Genomic DNA, 24525 nt, shown 5'->3' with positions numbered 1-24525 from the left:
TCATCTTCCTCCTCTGAAGCTTACCTACTTGAATTGCACCACTTTGCAGTTAAATCACTTTGATATTTTACTGTTCAAGGCCACTGAGAGGAGAGAAACCCCAGAAACATCGAGTGGTGAATTTGCTCACTGTCAGCGGTCCTCCCCTCCTCCCGCCTCCTCCCCCAGACTGTCCCACCTCCATACGAATCTCTCTCTCTGTACAGAAACATCCCAACCCAACCAAAAACCCCTCCCTCCTCCGTCTCCTCCAGTACAACCGCACAAGCCCTCGATATTGATATATATCTTTTCTTGATTTGACATATAATCATAATTGGTCCCCTCCCCCGCTCCTCCTCCCCCATGTGGTGATTTGAAGAGCACAGCGATGTTTCAGTGTATCAGACATCTCGGGCGGTCTCACCGATGATTTTTTTTTTTTTTTTGTACATACTGTCTATCATTGGAGTCCTATACAGTACAGTTACATACGTCTGAGCACAAGAATATAACGTTGGATTGGATGTGATGTAGTTCTTATCGTCGCGAAAAAAAAAAAAAGCCTTATTGTTATATCGTTCACTTTGTCATATTTATTTCATATGATTTTTTTTTAAAGATATTTATTATTCTATTTTGTTACTTTTTACGTACGTTTTTTTTTTTTTTTTTGGTTTTGTTTTGTTTTTCATTTATTTATTTGGGATATCTAGCAAAACTATAACCAATAAGATGTTGTTTACTTGTTTTCTTTGGCGAGCCAACGTTAAAGTATGATATTGTCGCTGTTCGTTTTCTCTTTTTTTAAAATTTTTTTCTTATTTTGAATGGTCAGTTTTGGTGCTTTTTTATTTGCTTTGTTATTATAAAGTATGCCCTCTGTGTAGGGTGCTATTTGATACTGATTACTGATGTCCGACTAGATAGCTAGAGATGTACATTAGAGGCAGTACCTAGTTTAAGTTTACATCGATGCCCTCCCCTCACGCTGACCTCCCTCTTTGCGTGATCATAGCAGCAGAGGTATGATCCCACCCCACCGTGATAGGTTCAAGGGGCATCAGAGAAATTAGATATATAGAGCAGACTTGCGGGCGAAAAACCTCAGACAAGCTGCTGGTTATTTAGTTTGCTGGAAAAGCACATGGTAGCAAGTGTATTTTCGACAGAGAACGGGTGAGGAAATCGCCCTCCCCCCTTACCCCCCATCCCCCCTGCTACACACACACAAACACACACACGCACACACACAAAAAGCTATTGTTTAAAAACCTGAAATTATTCTGATATGAAATATATGTGTGGTCCAGAAGTCTTGACGGTGTGTGACATATATGAAATATGTTATTCCTTGGATTTCTAATGATTATCGTGTCAAGAGACATATAAGAGGCACACACGTGAAACATAATATGAAATGTGTCGAGAGGGTCCAGCTCTGATGACGCCATCCCCCTCACATATGTACCTGTTCTTTCCTTTCAAACCATGGATGTAGATATTGTATCTTGACTTTGTATTAAAAGCAGGATGATTGGATATACAGCACAACGAGCGGCTCGATTCTTGTGGCTTTTTCTTTTTTTGTTCGTTTGTTGCTCACTCCTCGTCCACTAGATGGGACCAAAGCACGTCTGTCACTGAACCTACAGATCATACTGTCACTAAATTACAGATAATAGATTCAACTTTGACCTTCTTTTCTGGCACCAGATGCACAAAGAATCTCCCGTCTGTCAGCTGGTTTTGGGTCAGTTCTGCTTTAGATTTACAGTAACACAGAACAGACACATGTGGTATCGATGCAGGAGGTGTGAAAGGATTCAAATACTCTGCAAGTAGAAAACCTCCATCCAATATCAAACTGTATAGTCCTGTATTAAGTTTAATTTTAACCATAATTGAAGCTCACTAGATCTAGGATTCGCGCTCACTCACTCATACCAGCCACCTTAATACACCTGAGTGTTTTCATCACCATCCATTATTCCCTGAAGCATTAACCAAAATGGCGAAAAAATGCAGTGAGAAACAAAAATCCTGGCTCCGTCCCTTTTATCTGGATCCAGACCAAAAGTTAATAGGATCAAATTCTGGGCTGGGACCCATCATCCATCTGAGTTTTTTTGGGGGGGATATCTGTTGTGCTGTTTTTGTGTAATCCTGCTGAAAAACCAACCAACCGAAAACAAACTCAATAATATTATTTGTGGAGAATACAAAACTGTATGCAGAAGACTTTTGGCTTAGTTATCTTACATTTGACAGAGTATACGGCTGATATGAGGCATATTTCCAGGCCTTTCTGTCACCTATAATTAGTGCCAAGTTGGATGTATTGATATATTACACAATAAATCCAATATGACTGTGACTGAACTATAGCATCAAAGACAACAACAAATATCTTAAAGAAAAAAGATTTATGATCTTATAAGTTTGACCAGAAAATAACAAAGATGCTTACAGAAGGTCAGAGGATTGATACAACCTTTACATGTGTATATTTGATATGAAGCTACAGTTAGCAGCAGCAGTTTAGCTTCACTCAAACAGACCATATAAACATGGCGGCCATTTTTCCTCTGAGGTAGCGCTCAGGGTGGGAAGCTCAAACTGTTGTATGATTGTGTTCCAGGTTGCAGGTTGTATAAATGTCAGAAATCTGACAAACTGTAATAATTTCACTGCTTCCTGATTGATCACAACCTACGTAGACGACAAGTGATGAAAATTCAGAGGGACACCGAGCCGTATTTCAAGGCAAGACACATATTTGACAAACAATTAGCTACGGTTAGCATTTAACCACTTAGTTAAGTTAGCTTAATATGCTTTTTTTACCTTGAAATGTGGCCTCCTGGTTTCTATTACTTTTCAGGAAGTGGTGAATTGATCATGATTTGTCAGATTCACCTCATTTCATCAACTTCATTGGAGCAAAATGGCCGCCGTGTGAATATGTTTGTGGGATAGATTGATGGACAGGAAGCAGCTGTTTGAAGGTAGGCTAGGCTAACACAACCTGCTAAGCTAGCACAACAACCTAATTTTTGCGCTTTTGTTCTGATTAAATAAATCAGAATTAATTAATTAATGAGTTTTGTAGGTATTTTTTTTTTAAACCTTTGTACAGAGCTAGGCTAACTGAGTGCTGAGTTTCCATTCTTTCTGCTAAGGCTAAGCTAACCAGCTACTGCCTGGCGCTAGCTTACTGTACAGTCATGACAGAGGTCTCGACCTGCTCTTCTGCCGTCAGAGAGGAAATGAACATACATGAACCAGGAAAGGAATTACTTTCTATTCGTCTACGGTCTCCATCAATTGTTATCATTCTTTAGGCTGCTAGCGCTACGCTCACGGTCAGGCGAGAAAGAGGAATGCTGCTCTTTATGTCAGACAGGTGATCGCAGGGTTTATTCTGAGCACAGCGGGGCACACGCCCATATTTGAAGAGATAACCTCGGCTGCTGGAATAACAAAACTCAATCTGGAATAATCTGATTTCAACACAGCTCCACACCTGTTCGGTCTGCTGCCTGGGTAAAGTTCACACGCATTGTTTCTTACAGGAAGGACACCTGAACGGAAGCCTGCTGTGTTCCTTCTCACTGAAGACAGATAGTGATTGGCTCTAATCCTTTGACCGGCTACTTCCTTGAATAATCTGTCAGAAAGCCAAACCACCCTGCTGGTCTGTAAATGTTTTCTCGTAATATGAGGAAAGTAGAAAAACGAGCTGTGAGTAGGAATGAATTGTTCTGTGCGTCCAGTGAATGTTTGAGATGTGTTGAGACAGGCCAGGTGACTTTACACCTCCAGCCGTCATCAGAGGGCCGTGAAATGTGTCTCACTCACCTGTATAAGGAAGTGTAAGTTGTTAATGCAGGTTATAGTGTTTGTGTCAGCCTCACACGCTGACGAATGTCACCACACGCAAAGATACAAGTCAAGTGTGACCCTGAGCTGCTCCGAACACAATAGATCATGTTTATCAGCTCGCATCAGTGTGAGATCAGAATGTGCCTCAGGAGAAGTTACTGTAAATTCATCCAAACACTTTTACTGACAGCTCGTCCCTGTACAGATTTATGGACCACTGAGGTCAGAAGTTAAATCCTAAATTTGTCTCCAGCAGTATCAGCTGAAATAAAGAAATTTAAAAAATAAATAATATGCCATTTAATGCATACATTAAATAAATTCACATTTCTGTTTTTATGTATTATTTAATTGGTTTAATGTTCCATTATATTTAATTAGAAATTCATTTTTAGATTAATCTATTTAACAATTTTTCCCTTTGCACAAACTTGTTTAGTTATGTGTTGCCTTTTTACGTTTCCTTATGCATTTCAGTTTCATAATTTAACAAGAAAATTTAACCAGAAAAACTGAGATAAAGATTATTATAAAAAGAAATCTGAGGGCATGTAAAATTTTCTTGAAAAGTTAGAAATTATTACTTTTTTTTTTTACACACTTCTATTTTTTTTCATGGTCTGTAGATGTAAATCCTGCTAACACCTGACACATACTGTTGTTACATCTGGCACCATATTTGAACTAAAACTCTTAATACTGTTGAAAGTACCTTCATCCAAGATGTCAAACTCATTATCCATTAGCAACACAGACTACTTTGTAGTTTCTAAATCTCCCGTATCAGATCGGAGCATGTGAACAAAGTCAAACACAGAAATCTGAGCTGCTCATGGAGACAAAGCTGGAGGAGATGTGAGGAGGAAGAGTGAAGAAGAGAAAGACAACATCTGGACCGACAGCGATCACACGACCACCTGTAGTGTGACGGTGTGTCAGCGGCTGGATGTGAAAGTTGCTGAAGCCGAGTGGTTTCTACAACTTCAGGACAGGAAGAGACTCTGTGTGAATTACCTCTGAGATGGTGATGCTTCCGTACTGCAGAGTGTAGATCTGCCTGAGGAACATGCACAGTTAAATGCAATTCCATTATTTTATCTTCTAAACTAAAGGACCAAAATGATCAGATTTTGGTGTAACAAACTGTCTCCTCCAGCCTGTTTGTGGGCCGTTCGTCCTTCTGAAAAAACAACAGTGTAACGGCCACTATTTCCTTCCTAAGGATTAAAAAGTTGTATTCGTCAAACGCTTAGATACTATGTGCAGTAAAATTAACAGTGGTGTACTTGTGAGGCTTGTAACGATACATATCCATACTGAATATCTGGTTTCAGTACTAACTCTCTGCAGTATGGAGGCTACTTGACAAACGCACCGCTGCAGTGCCCACATACAGACAGCCTACCTCCTCCCACTCTCCAGTCAGAGGTACATGTAAGGTGCAATATGGAAGAAACTGAACAAAACATTTTCAGCAGGATGTGAAGAAATAACAGCTTAAGCAGCTTTTTGTGAGGAGAAATCACATCAGGAGCAGTTTGGGGTTCAATATCTTGCCAAAGAACAGTTTGAAATGCAGATGAGGAGATTCAAACCAGTGACCTTTTGATAACAAGACAGTTCAAAGTTTTTTTGTTTTGAGGATGAATTTGACAGATGGCTGAAACTTTGACGTAGATGCTGTCGTGCTCAACACACAGAACACAATGTCCTTGTTGTTTTTGTCTAAAAATATATCATTTTCTACATAATATGTATATTCCAGCATTGTAACAACACCAGATTAGAATCAGACTATAAAACCAAAAAGAGAAAATATAAAGATAAAAACTGTAAAAGCAAGAACCCGACATGTACGCATGTGAAAAGTGAAACAGCTTTGACAGTCTTCAGATCTTCAGATCTTCATTGAGTCTGCTGAAGAAGTCAGACGCTGATAAAATAGTTCTTGTAATCTGTGGGACAAATATTTGATCATCTGAGTTTTCTCGGGCCATTTCTTGGAAAGTAGCTCCCGAACCATCAAAATCTCTGCAGAAACTACAAAAGGAAAATGGGACTCATTTCTCACTGCTCTCACACTCTCTGTGTCGCTGCTCAACTGTATTTGTTAATATTTTTCTCTTATTGTATTTCTGTTTGTCAGGTCGCGTGATGATCGTGTCACAACACTCCGCTGTGCACGTTTACAAGTCATAATAAGTCATTAACAAAGTAAGTAACACCGTTTTTCAGTGTGCCGGGATCAACGTCAAGCAGAGAAACACACTTTTCTTCTCAAGTCTTGCCACAATTTCTTTTTTTTTTTTTTTTTATGTCTCTCAGAAATGTAAATATTACATTAAAAACTGCCCCGTCATGATGTGTATCTGTCCTGCATCACTCTGTCTGATGTCTATCTGTGAGGGCAGGGCAGTCCACCCTGCAGGAGACATCGTGTGACTGTCACCACTCCAACACATGTCCCTGCATACCTGTGTCATACCTTTGTGTGTGTGTCTGTGTGTGTGTGTGTGTGTTGCCATGAGGAGCAGAAGTCCCTTATTGGCTCAGCTTGACTGCAGGCTCCCTCCTCTTCACGGCCGATTGGCTGGTCCAACAATAACAAGCCAATCCCAGATCCTTTTGTTACTCTGTCACCTGCATCTGAGTAACCACAGGCGAGCGAGAAGAATCACACACAAGGTGTTCGCACTGTCGCCTCCGAGCCATAGTGTCACCCTGCATGTATGAAAGTGTGTGAGTGCGAGTGTGTTCATGTGTGTGAGCTGGAAGTGCTTCATTTCCATCATGAGTATGAGGAGCAGGAGGTTCTCACTTGACAGCGCCATGTGAGTATAAATACTTTCCTCTCTCTGTTCCTCTCACACCTTTCATTACATTGAGCTGAAACCCAGGCGGCACTAATCATCCCTCTCACAGGTGAGCAACAGGTGTGACTGATGAAGCCCCTGTAAGCACCAGGTGTGCTCGCGCTCTCGTTACGCTGCTGGTGTTTTGTAAGCTTTGCTGGTTTACAAAAGTGAAACTGCTCTCCAGGGGAGGAATACCTGCTGCTGTTGCCCAGAGACTGCAGACTAACCACAGGTCTGATGGGCTGATCAATACAGCTGCTGCTGGAGGAGGTTTCTCAAGGAGTTTAAAGCGAGATTAACTTTTTTTTTTTTCTTTGCACTCCCCATGTAGGAGCTTTTAAAACAGACGAAGATATTAGATCATATTCACTTCTCTTACCTATTTAACCCTTCAGTCCACAGTGTTGTGAGCGCTGCACGTTTAAAGGTGCACTCTGTAGTTTCTGGGGAAGAAATTAAAATCAGGAGAGAAAGATCTTCATTGGCTGATTACTTTATGCCTGAACAAACTAATAAAACCAACTGTCTTTGTTTTCATGACTGAATCAACAAACGGACAACGAAGCTTCACGCTGTCTTATGTTGTTTGTATGTGGCGGACCCTACCACCTTTATGTTTCAAACAGCGTTTCGCGGACCTTATTTTCCTCCTCCAAGATATTTGTGGTTGACCCTTTTGACATACTGAGTTCTTTGTGTCTGTGAACGAACCTGCTAATCTTTGTGGGAAATCTGACTTCCACCAATGAAAACAATGGAAGAGCAGATAAAGCGAATGACCACAATCCAACACAACAATCCAACACATTGCTTCCTTCTCTGTCGTTCTGTCCCACCTGTGTGTCATGAGTGTGACATTTCTCTCCTGCTCTCTCGGGACAGCTCTCTGGATGGAGTTGGACCTCTGGGTGGAAGAAGAGGCAGCAGCAGCAGCAGGTTCAGCAGTAAGAAGTCACGACAGAGTCAGAGTTTGGACGATGCCCGGCTGGAGATCCACGAGCTGCATCACAGCCTGAATTCCAACATGCCCCTCAGGTGATTCTTAAACTTGAGCCTAGACAAAGACCTGATAACGGCCTTATCTCGCCCGTCACAGCCAGGTACATTCATCCTGTTTGTGTCCTTAGGAAGCAGACCATAGCCGAGGAGAACCTTGAGCGGTCAGACGGGCTCAACAGTCATGTAAGTCCTGCTTCCTGTTCCCTGCAACAGACTGACATTGTCTTTGCAGCACAGGGGAAATTAAGCCAGCTGTGATCAATATTTATCAAATGTTAGAACAATATCAAGCTGCAGATCAGTATCACTCGTATCTGCAGTTCAATGTGTAGCTGTCTGGCTTCAACCATACAGTTGTACGTGACTCTCTAGTGTTGTTTTCAACCACAGCTGGCAGTGAAGAGTCTCTGAACACAACCTGCTGAGCTCCAAACACCTGACAGACACAGTTAGCAGCTAGCTTGTAAACACATGAGCAGCTGAAGAGCCAGATATTTAACTCCGGAGAACAAAAACAGAGGTCAAAGAGAGACAAATGTTGGACTTAATCACGCTGACAAAAACATACAAATGATTGATTTGCTGGAACTGTTTGCAAACATGTCCACCGTATCATTTTAACAGGAGATGATATGTCAGAGTTGTGTTAGCAAGTTTTTGCAGGTTTGAAGGTGAAATACGTCAGAATTTTAGTTTAAAACATTAAAAAAGTAACAAAATGTGTCAACACAATATGAAAAAAATAAGGTCCAACAGTGTAAACAACAATAGCTCCCCAGTCTCTAAGTCCGTACCACTAGCTACACCGCTAACTTAGCTAACGGCAGCTACAGTCAGCAGCATTAATAAGACAGCTGTCTGTTTCTCACACGTTTTAAAGAACCTGTGATTCCAGTGACGCTGAGTATTGTTTTCTCCCCGCAGAGCTTCGTGAAGCACAACAAATCTTTCCACAAACTGTTCCCAGAGATTCCTGAGGCGGAGACCCTGACGCAGAGTGAGTGGAGCTTCAGGTCCACAGTCTGTTACTCATTCGCTGATATTGATCATGGAGATGACATCACACATAGTGGCCCCTTTTTTTTTTTACTCTCTGTTTGATTATTGCTGTGCCCAACTGGGAAAAAAACCAGCACAGACCAGCACCAGAACACAACAGCAGGATGGTCTCGTAGGAGCTGAAAGAAGTTTTTTTTGTTGTTGTTGTTGTTTTTAGAGAGAAACACCTCACGACTTCAAATGATCTCTGTTGTGTTTGTGTGTCGGTCTGTGTCGCAGCGTTCACCTGTGCCTTGCAGAAGGAGGTTCTCTATCACGGAAAACTCTTTGTGTCCGAGCATCATGTGTGCTTTCACTCGTCCGTGCTGCTCAAAGAAACAAAGGTCTGGACACCTCTGAGGGAAATTATTTACAGGAAAACAACAGAATATTATTTATGTTTATGTCCTTTTGAAGGAGTCAGAATATAAATGTTGTCATCACGTTGCAGGTGGTGATTCCTGCGTCCAGCGTCAGGGAGGTGAAGAAACATAACTCAGCTTTGTCCATGATGTCTATTGAAACTGCTGACAGAGAAAAGGTCAGAACAATTCTTCTCATTCACTGGTTATTTATTTATTTATTTACTTTTTTCATTTTTTTCATTGCTTCTTATGTGGAGTGCTTTTGATTGAATGTTGTCAAGAAAGGGCACATTTATACACATTATTTCCTCTCTAAACTGAAAAATACAACTTTTTATAATGCAATGATACACCGTCTTAATTCAATCCAACCTGTCCAACATGAAGAACAGTCATTTGGACCTTAATTGAATAAATCAAATGAGCATCCTAAACATTATACATTCCTCCTGCTGCCGACACTGGGTCAAACTTTTTAGGAGACGCTGCTGACTGTCTCCGGAGTGAATGTCTGAATATCCAACACAAAGATAACTTCACCTGTTAGTAAATGTTGCTGCTCAGGTTGGATGAAGGCTTCAGGACAGGGATCCGAAGACGAGGAGGAGGTTGAGATTGTCCTCTGCCCGTCTCGCCTCATGACAGTGAGCTACTGTAGAGCTGCTGTCAGAGGACAGAGAAGTTTAGCTGTGTGGGCAAGAAATCGAGTCAAGGAAGTAGAAGAGAAATAATAGTTAGCCTAGCATTAGCATTTTCACTGTATGCAAGTTAACTTCCATACAGCACCTTTTTAAACATTCAGTTTAGCAGGAGTAAGTTTTCGCCTCCCAGTCACAGGCCTGCTGCTCTAACCCTGAGGACAACACTGCCCCTGATTAATCATTGACTCGGTGTGTTCATTGGTTTTAGTGTTAACCACTAATCGATGAAAAGACAGACGAGAACTGAGTCAAGAAGAAGAGGAGGGGAAATTGCAGGAATTTAAACTTCCTGCAGTGAAAGGAACAAATTGTCAAACCAAGACTTTAAATGAACTTCCTCAACACTCAGCTTCCTCCCGCCTCTCTCTCTGCTCCTCTCCTGTAGCACTCCTTCGTGTCCCTGAGGAACCGTGAGATGTGTTACAAGCTCCTGGAAACCGTCTGTTCACACGCTCAGGTAGTCGATCCACCAGCCCACGTGTGAAAATGACGAGCAGCCGTTCTCAGTTTAAACTTGTGTTTTGTTGTGTGTGTGTGTGTTTGTCTGGAACAGGGCGTGAGCAGCCCTCATCTCTCCTCTGCAGAAAATGAAGCCGATCGTGACCTGGTAGGTTTTGGTTTTGCTCATGGAGGTCAACCAAAAGCAGGAATCTCAGTCATGTTGTTTCTAGCGGAGATGATAAGGGGGCGCGTGATGCACAAACTTTAACCTGAAGTGCTTCCATGTCCGCAGGGCTCGAGTTATTCCAGTTTGGAGGACAGCGTAGATCGAGATCAGAGCCGACAGAGCAGCATTTGTCTTGACAACGGCTTCCCGCAGACGTCCAGTGAAGGTGAGGAAACAGAGCGAGGGGTCATCAGCGCTGGTTGATATTGTATCGTTTGGATCTCTGTTGAATAATGACTTCTATTCTATATATACTCTTAATGGCTTCACAGACAACAATACCAGAACAATACCACTGAATGCAACCGTGTTTATTTGTGTCTTTCCAGCTCCCACGAGATGCAGCTCCGCCCGTCAGAACAGCTTAATAGATACAGACGACCGGGGTAAGATCTGACACACACACACACACACACACACACACACACACACAGTTATATCTACTTATAGTTACCCATCATGTTTTCATAACGAGCTGATTTTTGTCTCTGCTAGCTGTGTCGTGGATTTGGAGGATCGTTCAGAGGGTCACGTCGTTCTCCCTCCTCAGAGAAGATCTCAGCCCATTCTTCTACCTTTACATGATGCTGTGAGTATCATTATTCCTCACAGCTGAGGCTCCATCTTCACTGCTGCAATTACATTTACTCAACTACTTTGCTTAAACGCACTACAAGGAACTTTTAACTAGTTACAAAACTGTCTCAAGATTTAGCAGCAGATATCATGTTGCTGTTGGCTTATTATTGCCTTCTGTAACATTACCGTTACCATAACTTCAGCCGTAGCACAACAAGATTATTGTTCCCAAGCAGCTAAACCTGTTGGCTGTAGGATCACATGTTTTCCACCATCGTCACATTACAGTTATTAAAATTACACGTCCGCAAAGAGATGTGTTACCTCATCGCTCGTCTCCAAAACAGATGCTCGCGTTAGCCAGATCAAGATCTTTGGACACGACGAGGTGGCAGCTAGGATCATCAACAACAAAATAAAAGGCCCCGAATCTCCAGAATAAATGTCTACAATGTCATTGTTTTATAATCAGGAGAAGATCGTGTTTTGGCCTAAAAGACCTGGTTTGGTTTCTACAAACGTGGCTGGAAATGTCCTGAAGTCTCCTTTAAAAATATCCAGCGGTGTCGCACCTCCAGATGTTGAAACACCATCTCAAGCATCCATCCTTAGCTCGCCTCGATCCGCCATTGTCATTGTTGATTCGCCATCATTATAGATTTGAAAAAAATAGTATAAAAACGAATGAAAATGTTCTTTGCCTCAATCAGTTACAACATTACAGAGCTACAGAAGTCTGCTCACACTTTAATGCATCTGTAATAATTATACAGCTGCTTTTGACCTGAGCTGTGAACTTTAATTCCAGGAGTTTCACTTGCAATAAAATCCTTTTTATGTTCTGCTTTACTGCAGTAAACATGGCTGTTAAAACGAGCGTGAGTGAGCATCAAACAGAACTTTAACACAGTTCTTCTGCTTTTTGTTGGATTCCTCCACGAAACGTTTCGGCATGTTGTCTTTCTGGATGGACTGGAATCTTTCAAGGAAATAAAATAATCTAATCCTCGAGTTCAAAAAAACATCTTTCACACAATGTTCTCTCGGGCTCAGCACAGATACAATTTACTGATATCTTATTGCTCAGTTTGTTCTGATCCGAGACCGTCTGTTAAGCTTTTGATTTGTTCTGCGCAATACTTTCGCTTTTGTGGGTGAAAGTTTGTGAGTGGAGAGTTTATTGTCGTAGGAGAGTGTAAAAAGTAATCCAACATGATGACTTTGTGTTTTGTAGGATGGTGGTGCTGCTGCTGGTGTCGGGGTACATCGGCCTCAGGATCGTGGCTCTGGAGGCACAGCTGGACTCTCTGGGAGCGCTAACTGAGCTGTCTTTACGCCACAAAGAGTGAGTGGACGCACACAGAGCGGTCAAAGAAATGACCCAGAAAAAGGAAGTTGTGTTCGGTTCTGGTCAGAAAAAAAAAACCGTCAACGGGGGTTCAAACCTGTTTTAAGGTGACTTTTGAAACCATTACTTGCAGATCAGATTAGACGTGGGAGTCGTTCAGCAGGTTCATGACGGCGGCGCAGACAAAAGATAAGTGATCACATTCCAGCAGAGTCACACCCAGTTCAGACGTCGATGAGTTGAGGTGATGCACCGGTTTTTACGACAGCGTGGCGGCACGACTTGGATCTCGTACAGATTAAGACTGTACAGATATTTGTACAGATTATTTACTTGAGTGTCCCCATTTTTTTCCACGCTGTTTACTTTCCATTTCACTAAATTTCAGACGAGAATACTGAACTTTTCACTCAACATTTTTTTTCTTTTTAGGAGCTGAAGTTACTTTACAGATTAATTTTTACATAAGAATCACGTGATTAACACAAACAGTTTTTAGGGGAAACTTTAGAAGCATAACTTTTGAAGCTACCACTACTCCACACTGGAAGTTTAAACTACAGCGCAGCGTCCAGGGAGAGAGAGAGAGATGGTTTAACTAAAGCAAAAACACTGCATGAACAGAAAATGACAGATCTTGGTGATGTAAATATTCAATGAAACTTTAAAATATGATAAAAATGCCACTCACTTGCCTTTTGGCAAAACAGCCCATTTATTAACTTGTCAAATATAAATCAAAAAAATAATAAAACTCCTCAACGTGAATGGGAAATGCAAGAAATGTCAGCTTTCAATCACAGTATAGTAGAAAAATAAATATAAAAGTCATTCTTGTCCTTTCATCACAATGAATGCATGTTTCGTTGTCACATATCTCTTACATTAATGATATGAAGGGGCTAAAAGAAAATAACGAAGTAAATTATCTTTACAAAATATATGGAATAGAAAGCAGTAGCAGTGTGGAAGAGCCTTAAACTGTGGTTGAACTACCAGTGTAGTTTGATTACATGTGGTTTCAACACTGAACATAAATATGAAAATGAACATTAAACGAATTATTCGGGATGTAAAGTAGCTACAGTAGAATCCTTCTCAAATATTAATGCAGCTAAATTTAGAGTCATTCTGCATAATTGAAAACTTTAGATCTGATACTTTGAATATTTTTGGCTGATAATACTTCTGTTCTCTTACTTTTAGTAAAACGTTTAAGTCAGAACTTCTTTAAGTCAGCACTGTTTCTTCTTCTTCTTCTTCTTCTTCTTCTTCTTCTTCTTCTTCTTCTTCTTCTTCTTCTGCAGGTTCCGAGAAATGTAGCGACAAACAAATCCTTGTAGGAACCCTCTGCGCCACTTTATTAAGATTCTGCTCTTCATCGATCTCCGTCTAGACACACTCCCAAAAGCATCTTAGCTGCGAGACTCAGTCCGTTTGACACACAATGCACCTTCAGTGAATCATTCTGTCCAAAGTGCTGTACAACATTTTGCACTAACAAGTTGACTCACAGTAGAAAATCAGCCTCCTGCGCTAACACGCTGTCTGCAGAGAGGCTGCAGGTCAGCAGTAAGATGCTTCTGGGATGTCTGAACAGGCCTCACGCGGTGGACTACATCGGATGACTGACTGTGTTGGCAGAAAACCACCAGGACAATATTTCTGTGAGGAGTGCACTGGGGTTTTCTTTTTTTTTTTTCTTTTTTTCTTTTTCTGCTGACGGATCAAAAACTGACACGAAGATCTCCTGCACTGAGCCATATGGAGGCAGCCTGCTGAAGCCATGTTTATTTCCTGGCCGGTGAACAGCTGAGCTCAGCTAGCAGAGGTTGCTGGAGTCCCTGCCATCTTGGATCAGCACAACCAGTAACACTGAGAACACAACCGAGTCACAAAGAAGCTCTTTGTTGTTGCTTGAGGTTAAATCATCTGTATGTTATGAAACAAGGGCTCACATTCAGTTAAGTTCATTGCTGGTGTCGGGAGTTAATGGCAATGATCATCCAGCAGAGGGCAGGACTGCTACACGAGGCAGAGGCAGGGTGCCACTAAGTTCTCTCCAGGCACTGAAAATGTCTCAAAATACAAATGTTAAGTCACTTTTGCTGCTTCCTGTTTGTCAGATCAACCCTGTTTACTGACACTGGAGAGTTTACGCTTTTATCTTATCAGATTCAGTGGAGATTTTATCTTTTGGAGGTGCGATGTGTAAGAATTTTATTTTAAAACATTTAAAACAAAAGAACTTAAATAACAACAGTGTTAAAAATGTTCATGTACCGTGTTGCAGAGATATCTTATGTTAATATGCTAACCAGCGAGCTCTTGGATTATGTCGGACAAGCTGCATGTTTGGAGTTATTTGACCTTTTCTTAGTTATTTAACACATTAAAACGATTCCCATGTAACCCTAACTCGGCATGCGGGTGAGTAGATAATGTCTGGATTGTCATTTTTGGGTGAACTTGATGACGAAACATTCTGAGAGTTCTGTGTAAACACTGAAAAGGAACAATATATAATATGTGGTTTTAAAAACCCCTGTGGTGATACACAAGTGATTGATTGTATGTCTGCTTTAATGTTAATAATCAAAGATCATGTTTAAATCTGAAATTCATTGAACCACAATTTACATTCCTGGTGGAACTATTCCTCAAACTTTTCCTTTATCCATCCATGTATGAATCCTTTATATTACCTTCAAGCATTCCAGCCAACCTGAGAATCTGATCTGATTTTATACATCGTAAATCAAATATCTTTTGTATTGTTGACTACCACATCTTGCACCCCTTCTTATTATTAACTTATGCACTGTATAAATGTACAATGACTGTAAAATTGTATATTATAAAAAACAATACATCCAGTTTCTTATTTTTGTACATAAGTGATCTTTTTTTTATTATTATTTTGTAGTCCATAAAAAGGTCAAGATTCAGTCCCATGAATTAATTTCATTACATCATATTCTCAGTTCAAAAAAGCAACATAAAATTACAAATCATAATACAAAGAATAGAATAGGTAAGTACAGTAACCATATAAACAGCCCACTAATATTGTCTAGCCCCTAACCCACCCGCCTAGCCACCCCGACCCGCCCACCACTGCCCCGCTCAAACTCTAGCACGAAACTCATAACAATACATCAGTTAGTATCAGCAATAAAAAAATTCAAATAAACGTCCCGTTTTTTTTTTTTTCTCTTTAAAAAGCGCTTCAATGTTCCGATGCCATGAGTTCAGCTTTACCCTCACATAGAATACATAATAGAGATAACATCCCACCCCGTCACTTGCTCTGCAAAACACAATAGACATGCATACAGTTTTCACTGTTCGACCCTCCACCCCCCGCCCACCCCCCGTCAATAAACATTCAGGGCCAGAGGATACGATATACGTCAACCATAGTGGTGCGTCAATAAAACGGCAAAGTCTCCACCCCGTTTCTTGAACCCCATGAATGAAAAGGTGGATCCAGTGGTTTCCCTGATAAACACGACCTGTCCAGGAGAAACTGAGGCCTACTTCTACTTCTTCTTCTTCAGAGAGAGAGAGAGAGAGAGGCGATATTTCTCTCTTAATTCTTCTGACAGCTCAGATCCCTGGCTCAAGATGGTAACAGATTTCCATTATTTAAATATCAGAGACACGAAGCGCAGCATGAGAATGGAAAGATTCCCTGGTCGTAAAGGGGGATGACAGAGAGCGAGTGGTGTTTTTTTGTTTTGTTTTTTTAGTAAACTTTCCACTGCTTACCGAGACCCACTAGTACTCCCAAAATGGAGTAATCAGATCAGTGCTAGTTCAGAACATGTTCCCTTAAAAAAAACTCAACAAACAAAAAATAAAACGCAGCTACTATCACTGAAACTGACGGGTCTCCGATGAAGCAGGCGCCTTGTGTAGATCTGAAAATGCGGTGATAGCACGCCACAGTTCTTGTCCGTTTTCAGGACTACACACGGCGCCTACTTACTCAAACGCGATGTTAATATCCCTAATGCTGGCCTGTAGAAGACAGTCAATAATAATGAAGACACACAAACTTACATTTTATACCCTTATTACACTTTGGATGCTTTGTACAATAGTGCTGAACTTAAGACCTGCTTTTGTCATGCTTGATCTGATATATATAAATGTGTAAATATACTGTATACTACAGTACATGTATTACGCGTGTATGCATGTGTATGTTGTGTTTCAATGTGTGTGTGTGTGTGTGTGTGTAATGATGTGCAAAGGTGTGTGTGGTGGAACCTGCACCACACAAACAGTGAGAGGCTCAAATATGGCTTGTGTCAGACATGAAGCGTGCTGCCACCCATAAGAGAGCTCCTGTACATTTTAGGGCCACAGAGGTTAAACAGAGCAAGTAGGCATGATGATGTGCCGTCCGGGCGCCCGATCTGAATCACACTGTTAGTCACAACAACGACGACGACGACACATGGTTCTGAGACAAATAATCCATGGCCCTACACTACGTCAAGAACACGTTCGGATTAGTTACATCGAGACGAAAAACGACGAAGAAACACAAATGTGCTGAGGGTGAATGAGAACAGCGGGCTGACCGAGCCTGGTAATGAGTCCTACTGCTGCGACGACGCGGGGTAAACAAACTGTGCTGTAAGACTACAAGTAATCGATATTACACAAAAGATGTTCCGACTGTTCTGAAGAAACCAGACATGATCCTCGTTAGTTCGGTGAACAGAGCAGCTACTTTGTCTCCTTACACCTTCAGAACCAGAACGTCGAGCTCCACAAAGGGGGGGTGTGTTCAACCAGAAGAGACAAAGTTTTCACAGACCTCGTCAACAGCTACACTTCAGACTCAAAGGTTCAGTTTGACATTCAGGAAACACACTTTTCTGCTTTCTCGCTGAGCGTTAAATCAGAAGAAGCATAAAGACTGGAAACAGAGGGAAACAGCTAGCCTGACTCTGTGCAAAGGTAACAAAATCCACCTGAAAGTAGAGCAGCAACGGTCAATCGATTACCGATTAGTTGAAGTGTGAGAGTGACGTGTTGTGGGTTTTGCGGATAACTTCATAACTTTCAGCAGGAAAGCAAAAAAAAGCAGGTTTCAAAATGTCAAACTATTCCTTTAAATCTGACTTATTCCAAGTCTAAGCAGTCTACCTTTCAACATCAAATATCAGTAAATACAGCAGGGATACAACCATGTCTTTGGAGTGTGACATGGAAATGACTGTGTAAACCTACAGCTGATCTATGGCTGCCAAAGAAACGTCCACATGAACAGAGACACTCTTCTCAGTGTGGCTCTCAAAGACCTGTTCCCATTTCAACCACACCATCATTCTCCATCACAAATATGTAGGACTGGATGGGGGGGGAAGTGGGGAAATCAAAATAATTTCCCCTGTTCTGAGGACAGCAAAAACGCTAAAGCTATAGCACAGCCAGGAAATGAAGTGGAAGCCGGCCATTCTGAGATCGTATCAAGAGTCGAAAAATGAAGGGAAAGTATGAGACACCCGACAGCCGTACGAGCCATGACAGTATTCCAGACTAGTCCTCGTGTATCCGCCGTAACTGACGCCGAAAAAAGGAAAGTAGATGGACCCCCAAAACCACACAAGTAAAGTAGGTTAGTGTTAGCTGGACAACAACTTGGGAAATGCCCTGGCAGTCAGATGGATGTCCATTAACAGGTAAACAGGGAGTGTAGGAGGTGGAGGAGGTGGAGGAGGTGGAGGAAGGGGTGTAGGGACACGTGCTTGACCAGCGTTTGTCCACCGCTGAGAGAACTGGTCAAGCCGTGGAGGTATTCTTCATACATACACGCATAATCAAAGAAAACAAAAAAAAACAACCAAAACATCAATATTGATAAGTCTCCGTAAGCCTCCTCCACTTGCAGGATGTCCTTCATTTGTTTCAGCAATGCCCTGCTCACACACACACTCACACACACTTACACACACGTGCACGTATTATTCGATATGAATACACACTCACACATTCACTAAAGCTTACTTAAAAACTACATCTGTGTGCCTTTTTGGACAAAACACGTCTCTGCTTCTTAATTAATTCAAGTGAGTGACACATTTTTAAAACTATAATTCATAACAATCTCCACGTTTAAAAAAAAAAAAAAAAAAACAGATCTGTGAAGTTGCTGTTTTTAGTGTTTCACCACACTCCGCTGCACAGATGGATGCAGCTAATGATGTGTTAAAAAACTTTCTCACCGTTAAAACAGGAAGTTATTTCAACCAAGGTGCAGTTGAGAAAGTAACCTAAAAGGTGTGCTGCTTCAAAGACACACAGATGTGACGAAAATCACACATCCATTATTAAGTCAGTTTCTCACCCGTACTTTTGTATCATGCTGACGTTTCCTCACTGACTCACACATACGCAAACACACGCACACTGTCTCATTCATACAAAACGCAGAGAGGCTGATGTTTTGTTTCTCAGGCGTGCTGTGCAGCCAGGTCCTGGTTGATGAAGCGCCGTAGCCTCTCCAGGTACTGACTGTAAAGCTCAATGTCGTTGTGACCGGCTCCCTCCACCCAGAGGGGCTCCACGGCCTTGGGGCAGCGCTCGAACAGGGCGAGGCCGTGAGAGAAGTCGATCACCTCGTCCTCTGTACCGTGGATGATGAGCACTGGAGACGGGATCTTTGACACTTTCTCTATGCTGGAAGAAGAAAAGATGGCAGGCTGTTAATGCAGAAATCAGGTTACAGCAGGTCATTTTTCCATCTGCATCAGATACATTTCAGTGATTTCAGGGTGTCTACAGTATCATATATTAAATGTAATGCTTTTAAGAGCTTTTCAAGATCATTTTTAACCAAATTTAAGTCTGATTTTTGGGTTAATTATCTTCTTTTTTATTATACAAGCAAATTAGGTAAGTATTAGTGTATGTAGTATATGATCCCATTCAGATGTAGGTTTTAATTAGGTTAATCTACATTTTGCCAACAGTACAGTTATAAAGTAAAAAGACAGATTTAAAGATTTGTGACATCAGAACTGTGGACTGAGCTTAACATGAAGAACTTAAAAAGGTGGATAAATAAACTAGACAGAAATGAAATAAGATCAAATGTTTTGTGGCAATTAAGACCTCACAAATTCAAATGTAAGACTATTCAATAACCCCAAATCTATAATATTGAATTTAAGACATTTAGAGACTTGCAGACACTGAATGAACCAAAAATAGGGCTCTCTGCTCATCGTCTGGCAAAATGAAGCAGAACTTTTAAAACGAGGAGGAGCAATGGAGCACACAGATTAATTTGCAATCTTTAATTGTGCACACAACGTTGTATAAAATCAATTGTGCAGACAACAATTAAAGGCTGCAAATTCATCCGTGTGCTCACTCCCCCTCCTGTGAAACTTTGAAACTATACACCGAAAATCTGTCTAATGATTATCAGCCACCCCCGTTGGGTTTAACGATGACCATAAAAGGTTTTGTCCTTTTGACCACAAACAGCGGGTGCAGACAGCTTCGCTTCATTGCAACATGTTCCAATCAAGATCCTTTTCATGGCTCCACGTCCAAATACTAATTATCGTTGTTAAATCAAAAGTAATGGCTAAATAAAATACAGCACATTTTAGGAATATGAATTATAAAATCCCAATATATCAGAAGTTTTAAATAACCAGCACATGCAATAATGGTGCTTTATCACATCTGCCACACAAAAACATGAACTACAGGAAGAGTAGTTGTTGCCAAGGTAACAACCACTGGGGATCCAAATATAAAATAAACAATAAAATCTAGTAAACTCATTAAATGATCCGCAACATTGCACACAGAGGTCTAATATGGCAAGAGATATTAAAAGGAGAAATAATTCGACCAAAACAACATAAATCTCTAATTCTGTCCAACCTTATTCAGTTAATGTACAGTTTTCTCAGACGTGTCTCACATTAAGCTCATTCAGCCTCCATAGGAACAACAGTTAGATGTGTCAGACTGATTCCATTAAATATTAATAGAGGCTCTGGATTCACAAATGTAATGTTTCGGCTCGGGAACATTTTGGCCAACGGGAGAGAAGTCGATTATAACACAGGAGTGGTTTGACATTTTCAGACTCCTTCTTCAACAGCGATAATTTGTCACCGTTCAGGGTTTCATGTAAATGACTAAATTCAAGTAAGAACAATCACAGCTCTGTTCTTTTTACAGAAACCCTTAAAGTTTACAGTGGTGTGAATATTCGATACTAAAAAACAGATTTAGAATGAAATGTCACTTTGGGATATCGTATTTAAATCACTGACAACACAGGAGAGAAAAAGCGAAGATGAAGTCTCAGTCCTGAAACTTACTTAGGGAAGGCATCAAAGCAGTATGTTTTCTTGGTGTCGGGGAAGGCCACTCTCATTCCAGAGGTGAGAGGAGAGTGGAGGACCACAGCAGCGCACTCGAACCGTGATGCCAAGTCCACAGTGGGCACTGTGCCGATGCTCTGGCCGTACAGGATGATATTCTCGGGGCTGATGCCATACCTGACACATCACACGCAGATTTTAGCACAGAATATCAGAATAGGAAATCTCTTTTGTTCGGCAAATAAACAAAATGCAACAGGACTGATGTGCAGAGTACTTGTGTGTGCATGTCTGTATGCAGATTGGTTCGGTAAGCCTTCCAGTCCAACAAAGGGGAACAGGTATCTATGTATTTCGTTTCATACTAAGATTACAGTTTGAAAGAGAACATCAATCCTCACTTGCCAAAGACTGCAAAGCCCCCGACAAATGTGAATTGTAACAATTATTACCGGCTATTTTTAAAACCAATACAGCTTATTACCCCACCAGTGTAAAGACTACTTCAAACACAGATTCACTGAGTAAATAAAGTATTCCTTATTACATAAAAGTTTGTTCTCTTTTGAGGTTTCAGTGGCCTCAAAGTTCGACTGTATCGTCACCTGGGAATGTAAGTTTCTGCTAACATTAGGCTCATTTACCAGGCTGGCAGCAGATAAACTACAGGATTATTCTTCAGAATTACAAAATGCTGCAACTTCCTGCTGAGCGCAGCTTGCAGACAGCCAATCACCAGCCTGTTTGATACAGAGCCATTGTTTAGCTTTGATTTGACTGGCTGATGGTCACAGAGATTAGTATCGTGGTCAGCAGGGACACAACTCGTGTATAACTGAGCCAACCAAATGTCGTTCTCACAAAAACCTACTGGCCAGTTATGTGAGTGACTGTCACTGATTTATCTACCGAAATCATAACTGGCACTGGGTGTTCATTTTTGGACCCTATCAGAACAGGAAGGGACAGTTTGTGCCTGCTTACCGGGAGCGCAGGGCGTGCCAGGCAGCATCAATGTCAGCATAAAGGTTCTTCTCGGAGGGCTTGCCGGTGCTAACACCGTAGCCTGAGTAATCATAGGAAAAGATGTTGCAGTTGATGCGTGTGCCTAAGCCGATATAGAAGCTGCTCATCTGGCCCAGGTCTACTGCATTGCCATGGGAAAACAACACCGTGAACCTGAGAGACAAAGGAGGAAGAGGAAAGAAGGAAGTCAGGGAGCAGGCTGAGGTTAGGCGGGGACACTGCTGTCCTGGGAGTTGATGGAAAAACACGGGATAGAACTGTGTGACTAAGAAACATGTTTGTCTTTGGCTCCATCAGAAGACAGACAAGCTTCCCTATTTAAAGCACAAGCAGTAAACAAAGCAGGGGTTTGTTGTGTGTGTCTCACCTGGCATTGGGGGCGCAGCGAATGTACATGCATCCCACCCTGTTCCCTCGGCTAGATCTGGTCAGGAACACATCCGTCACATCCAGCTCTCGCTGAGAATACTGGAACTCCGCTCTCTCTGTGAGATGAAGCTTCCACCTGCCTTCAGCCCCAGAAGTGGTGCTAGTGCTACCAGCGCCTGCTCCGCCTCCTCCACCTCCACCAGCGCCGCCACCGCCGCCTCCACCGCCCCCTCCTCCTCCTCCTGCACCTCCTCGGTCACTTCCACTACTAGTGCCGAGCCGGGAACGCAGTCCTGGGGCTCCGATAGAAGGCACAGAAGCCCCAGAGGTGGATCCAGCGGCAGTTCCAGCTCCAGAACCTGGATCTGGGTCAGGTAAAAGGGCGTAGGTGGGCTCTGGAGGGAGGAAAGCCAGTTTGGCTGCAATGCGGCTGGGGCATGGGGGGCAGCAGAACAGGCAGCATAGCTCTCGTATGGACAGACCGTTCATCTTCTGGTAGAAAAAAAACAAACATGGCAGACGGAGTAATTAGGTGGCAGGAAAACAGAATAACAAGAGCCTTTAACCTTAATTTCCAACAGGGTCTGTCCCTCCACTGTTGCCAGAACATGTTACATTTAATTAAAAATAATATTCAGCTTATCAAGGCTCAAGGGAAAATGAACAGTGGCACTTCAACACATAACCACACGCCACAAATTAAATCAGTGAGCCAAATGTTTAGATCTAGTAACTTCAGTGATCGAACGATGTGATGCGTCAGGATCTCCAAGTTCAGCAGGTGATTCACTGTCCCATCACATCCTACGTTTACTTTGCAATTACTAATCTATGTTGCATAGTCAGTGGGGGGGGGACTCTTTCTTCAAGATAGTAACAGCAGAAATAGAGGTAACAACATCCCTCTATTGACTGATTCCAGGTGCACGTTTATCCTGATATGAACTTACCTGGATTCAGAGATCCCTGGGTCTTGAAATGAACTGGCACACAGCGGTGCCAAGGCTTCCTGCTCTGGTCACTTAGCCAGCTGGATCTTGAGTTTAAAAAAAAAAAAAAAAAACACATCAAAATGGCTTGACATCATGTGGCAACATACCGTACCTGACAACATATAGTCACAAAGGGATGATTAACTTAGGTTGATTTTATGTACTGTAGCTCTTTCTGAAGCTTTAATGTGCTGATATAAAGCGACATGATATGTATTAAGAATAATTTTGAGAATATAGTTGTTGGAAGCAAATTACACATAGACTTCAGGGCACAGGGTGGTGTAGTATAATAGTAACCTGGGATGACAGCTATGAGGAAGATATGACTGCCTTAAAGATAAAAGACAACACTGACTCAGACGACAGCTGTTGTTGTTGTCATCGTTTTACAGCTCATGTAACCAACTAGCGCTTATTAGGGCGAAAGTTACACGCATTCATACATTCACCGAGGCTGCTACCACCTCACATCGGGATTAAAGTGACTCAGATCCCCTAATGTGATCGTGGACACCGGTGACTAATTACAACACCCCCTCAGCACAGACACAGACAGCGACAAGGGGGGGGCGACTGATATGCTAATGGTAGCTACATGGTTAACAACGATATTAACCTCTAACGTTAGCCATATCTGCGGGCACAAAACCCCGGAGCGGCACATTGACGTCGCGTACATATAACTTGTCAATGCAGACAAGCGACACGCTGCTGCTATTGTTAGACGGCCACCACACCGAGCAGGTTAATGCCAGCGGACAGCCAAAATATCACCACTTACCGTTAGCAAGGCAAAGCTGCTAGCGGCGGCGGCTAGCTCGCTAACCTCGCTAGCATCAAAGCTAGCTACTTACCGCTTCACAGTAGGTTGGCAGGCAGGCTGGTGTGCCCCTATTTGTACACAGAAGCAGCACACGACTCCGAAAATCCTGCTTTTGTCTTGACATGGATGGTTTTACTCAAGCGTACTGACAGCTGTCGGTGGCTAGCTAGCTGAAATTCATGGCAACCAGATATTTTTTTTTTTTCTACTACTGCCCGACTAAACCCGGAAGTGACGTCAGGGCCTATTCCATTTCAAAACTTTATTATAATGTGTCCTCGTCTAATTTATCATCAGAGTATTTAGTCTTTAAATTCATTTAAATATGACTTAAATCTTGAATCTGTAAAAAATCTTACACTTAACAACATAATAGTTAATATAAAAGGTAAAATAAGCTTTTCTGGAGGTTATATTACACATTTGTCAGGATTCTGTCATTAAACACATTTTCAAATATTACAATTATTTTTTAGAAAAAATATCAACAATGAAAGAGAATCTGTTCAATCCAACATTGGAAACCGGAT

General features: G+C 41.7%; 2 protein-coding genes across 4 annotated transcripts; one reads left to right on the top strand and one right to left on the bottom strand.

Annotated features, from left to right (window-relative positions):
• Nucleotides 1-6470: 6470 nt before the first annotated feature.
• Nucleotides 6471-15297, top strand: LOC119011042 (GRAM domain-containing protein 2B-like). 2 transcript variants are annotated; one of them, XM_037083794.1, is made up of 14 exons: nt 6471-6695; nt 7602-7754; nt 7847-7901; nt 8643-8715; nt 8997-9100; nt 9208-9297; nt 10208-10279; nt 10376-10429; nt 10556-10655; nt 10819-10875; nt 10985-11078; nt 12303-12413; nt 12550-12605; nt 13724-15297. In XM_037083794.1, exons 1-13 carry the CDS (start codon nt 6622-6624, stop codon nt 12557-12559), a joined length of 1047 nt encoding a protein of 348 aa, XP_036939689.1. In that variant the 5' UTR covers nt 6471-6621; the 3' UTR covers nt 12560-12605; nt 13724-15297. The 2 variants fall into 2 exon arrangements, with proteins under 2 accessions (XP_036939689.1, XP_036939688.1); XM_037083793.1 differs by lacking the exon at nt 12550-12605 and having other exon boundaries at nt 6485-6695.
• On the bottom strand, nt 15298-24214 carry LOC119011041 (alpha/beta hydrolase domain-containing protein 17A-like). 2 transcript variants are annotated; one of them, XM_037083792.1, is made up of 7 exons: nt 24027-24214; nt 23128-23213; nt 22444-22669; nt 22176-22371; nt 21767-21961; nt 20780-20959; nt 15298-19112 (listed from the first exon to the last, which is right to left on the bottom strand). In XM_037083792.1, exons 3-7 carry the CDS (start codon nt 22664-22666, stop codon nt 18887-18889), a joined length of 1020 nt encoding a protein of 339 aa, XP_036939687.1. In that variant the 5' UTR covers nt 22667-22669; nt 23128-23213; nt 24027-24214; the 3' UTR covers nt 15298-18886. The 2 variants fall into 2 exon arrangements, with proteins under 2 accessions (XP_036939687.1, XP_036939686.1); XM_037083791.1 differs by having other exon boundaries at nt 22176-22669.
• Nucleotides 24215-24525: the final 311 nt, after the last annotated feature.

This window comes from Acanthopagrus latus, chromosome 21, assembly GCF_904848185.1.
Source record: "Acanthopagrus latus isolate v.2019 chromosome 21, fAcaLat1.1, whole genome shotgun sequence".
NCBI lineage: Eukaryota > Metazoa > Chordata > Actinopteri > Spariformes > Sparidae > Acanthopagrus > Acanthopagrus latus.
The sequence above is the reverse complement of the archived record's forward strand: the minus strand, read 5'-3'. Positions and strand labels throughout refer to the sequence as shown.

Excerpts from the sequence above, each read along its gene's own strand:
- LOC119011041 (XM_037083791.1), bottom strand. The coding sequence starts at position 22,666 with ATGAACGGTCTGTCCATACGAGAGCTATGCTGCCTGTTCTGCTGCCCC. Across the intron at positions 21,962-22,175 it reads CGCTGCGCCCCCAATGCCAG|GTTCACGGTGTTGTTTTCCC; the intron begins GTGAGACACACA and ends TTTGTCTCTCAG. Across the intron at positions 19,113-20,779 it reads TGCTTTGATGCCTTCCCTAA|CATAGAGAAAGTGTCAAAGA; the intron begins GTAAGTTTCAGG and ends TTCTTCTTCCAG.
- LOC119011042 (XM_037083793.1), top strand. The coding sequence starts at position 6,622 with ATGTGTGTGAGCTGGAAGTGCTTCATTTCCATCATGAGTATGAGGAGC. Across the intron at positions 10,280-10,375 it reads CCGTCTGTTCACACGCTCAG|GGCGTGAGCAGCCCTCATCT; the intron begins GTAGTCGATCCA and ends TGTCTGGAACAG. Across the intron at positions 11,079-12,302 it reads TTCTACCTTTACATGATGCT|GATGGTGGTGCTGCTGCTGG; the intron begins GTGAGTATCATT and ends TGTGTTTTGTAG.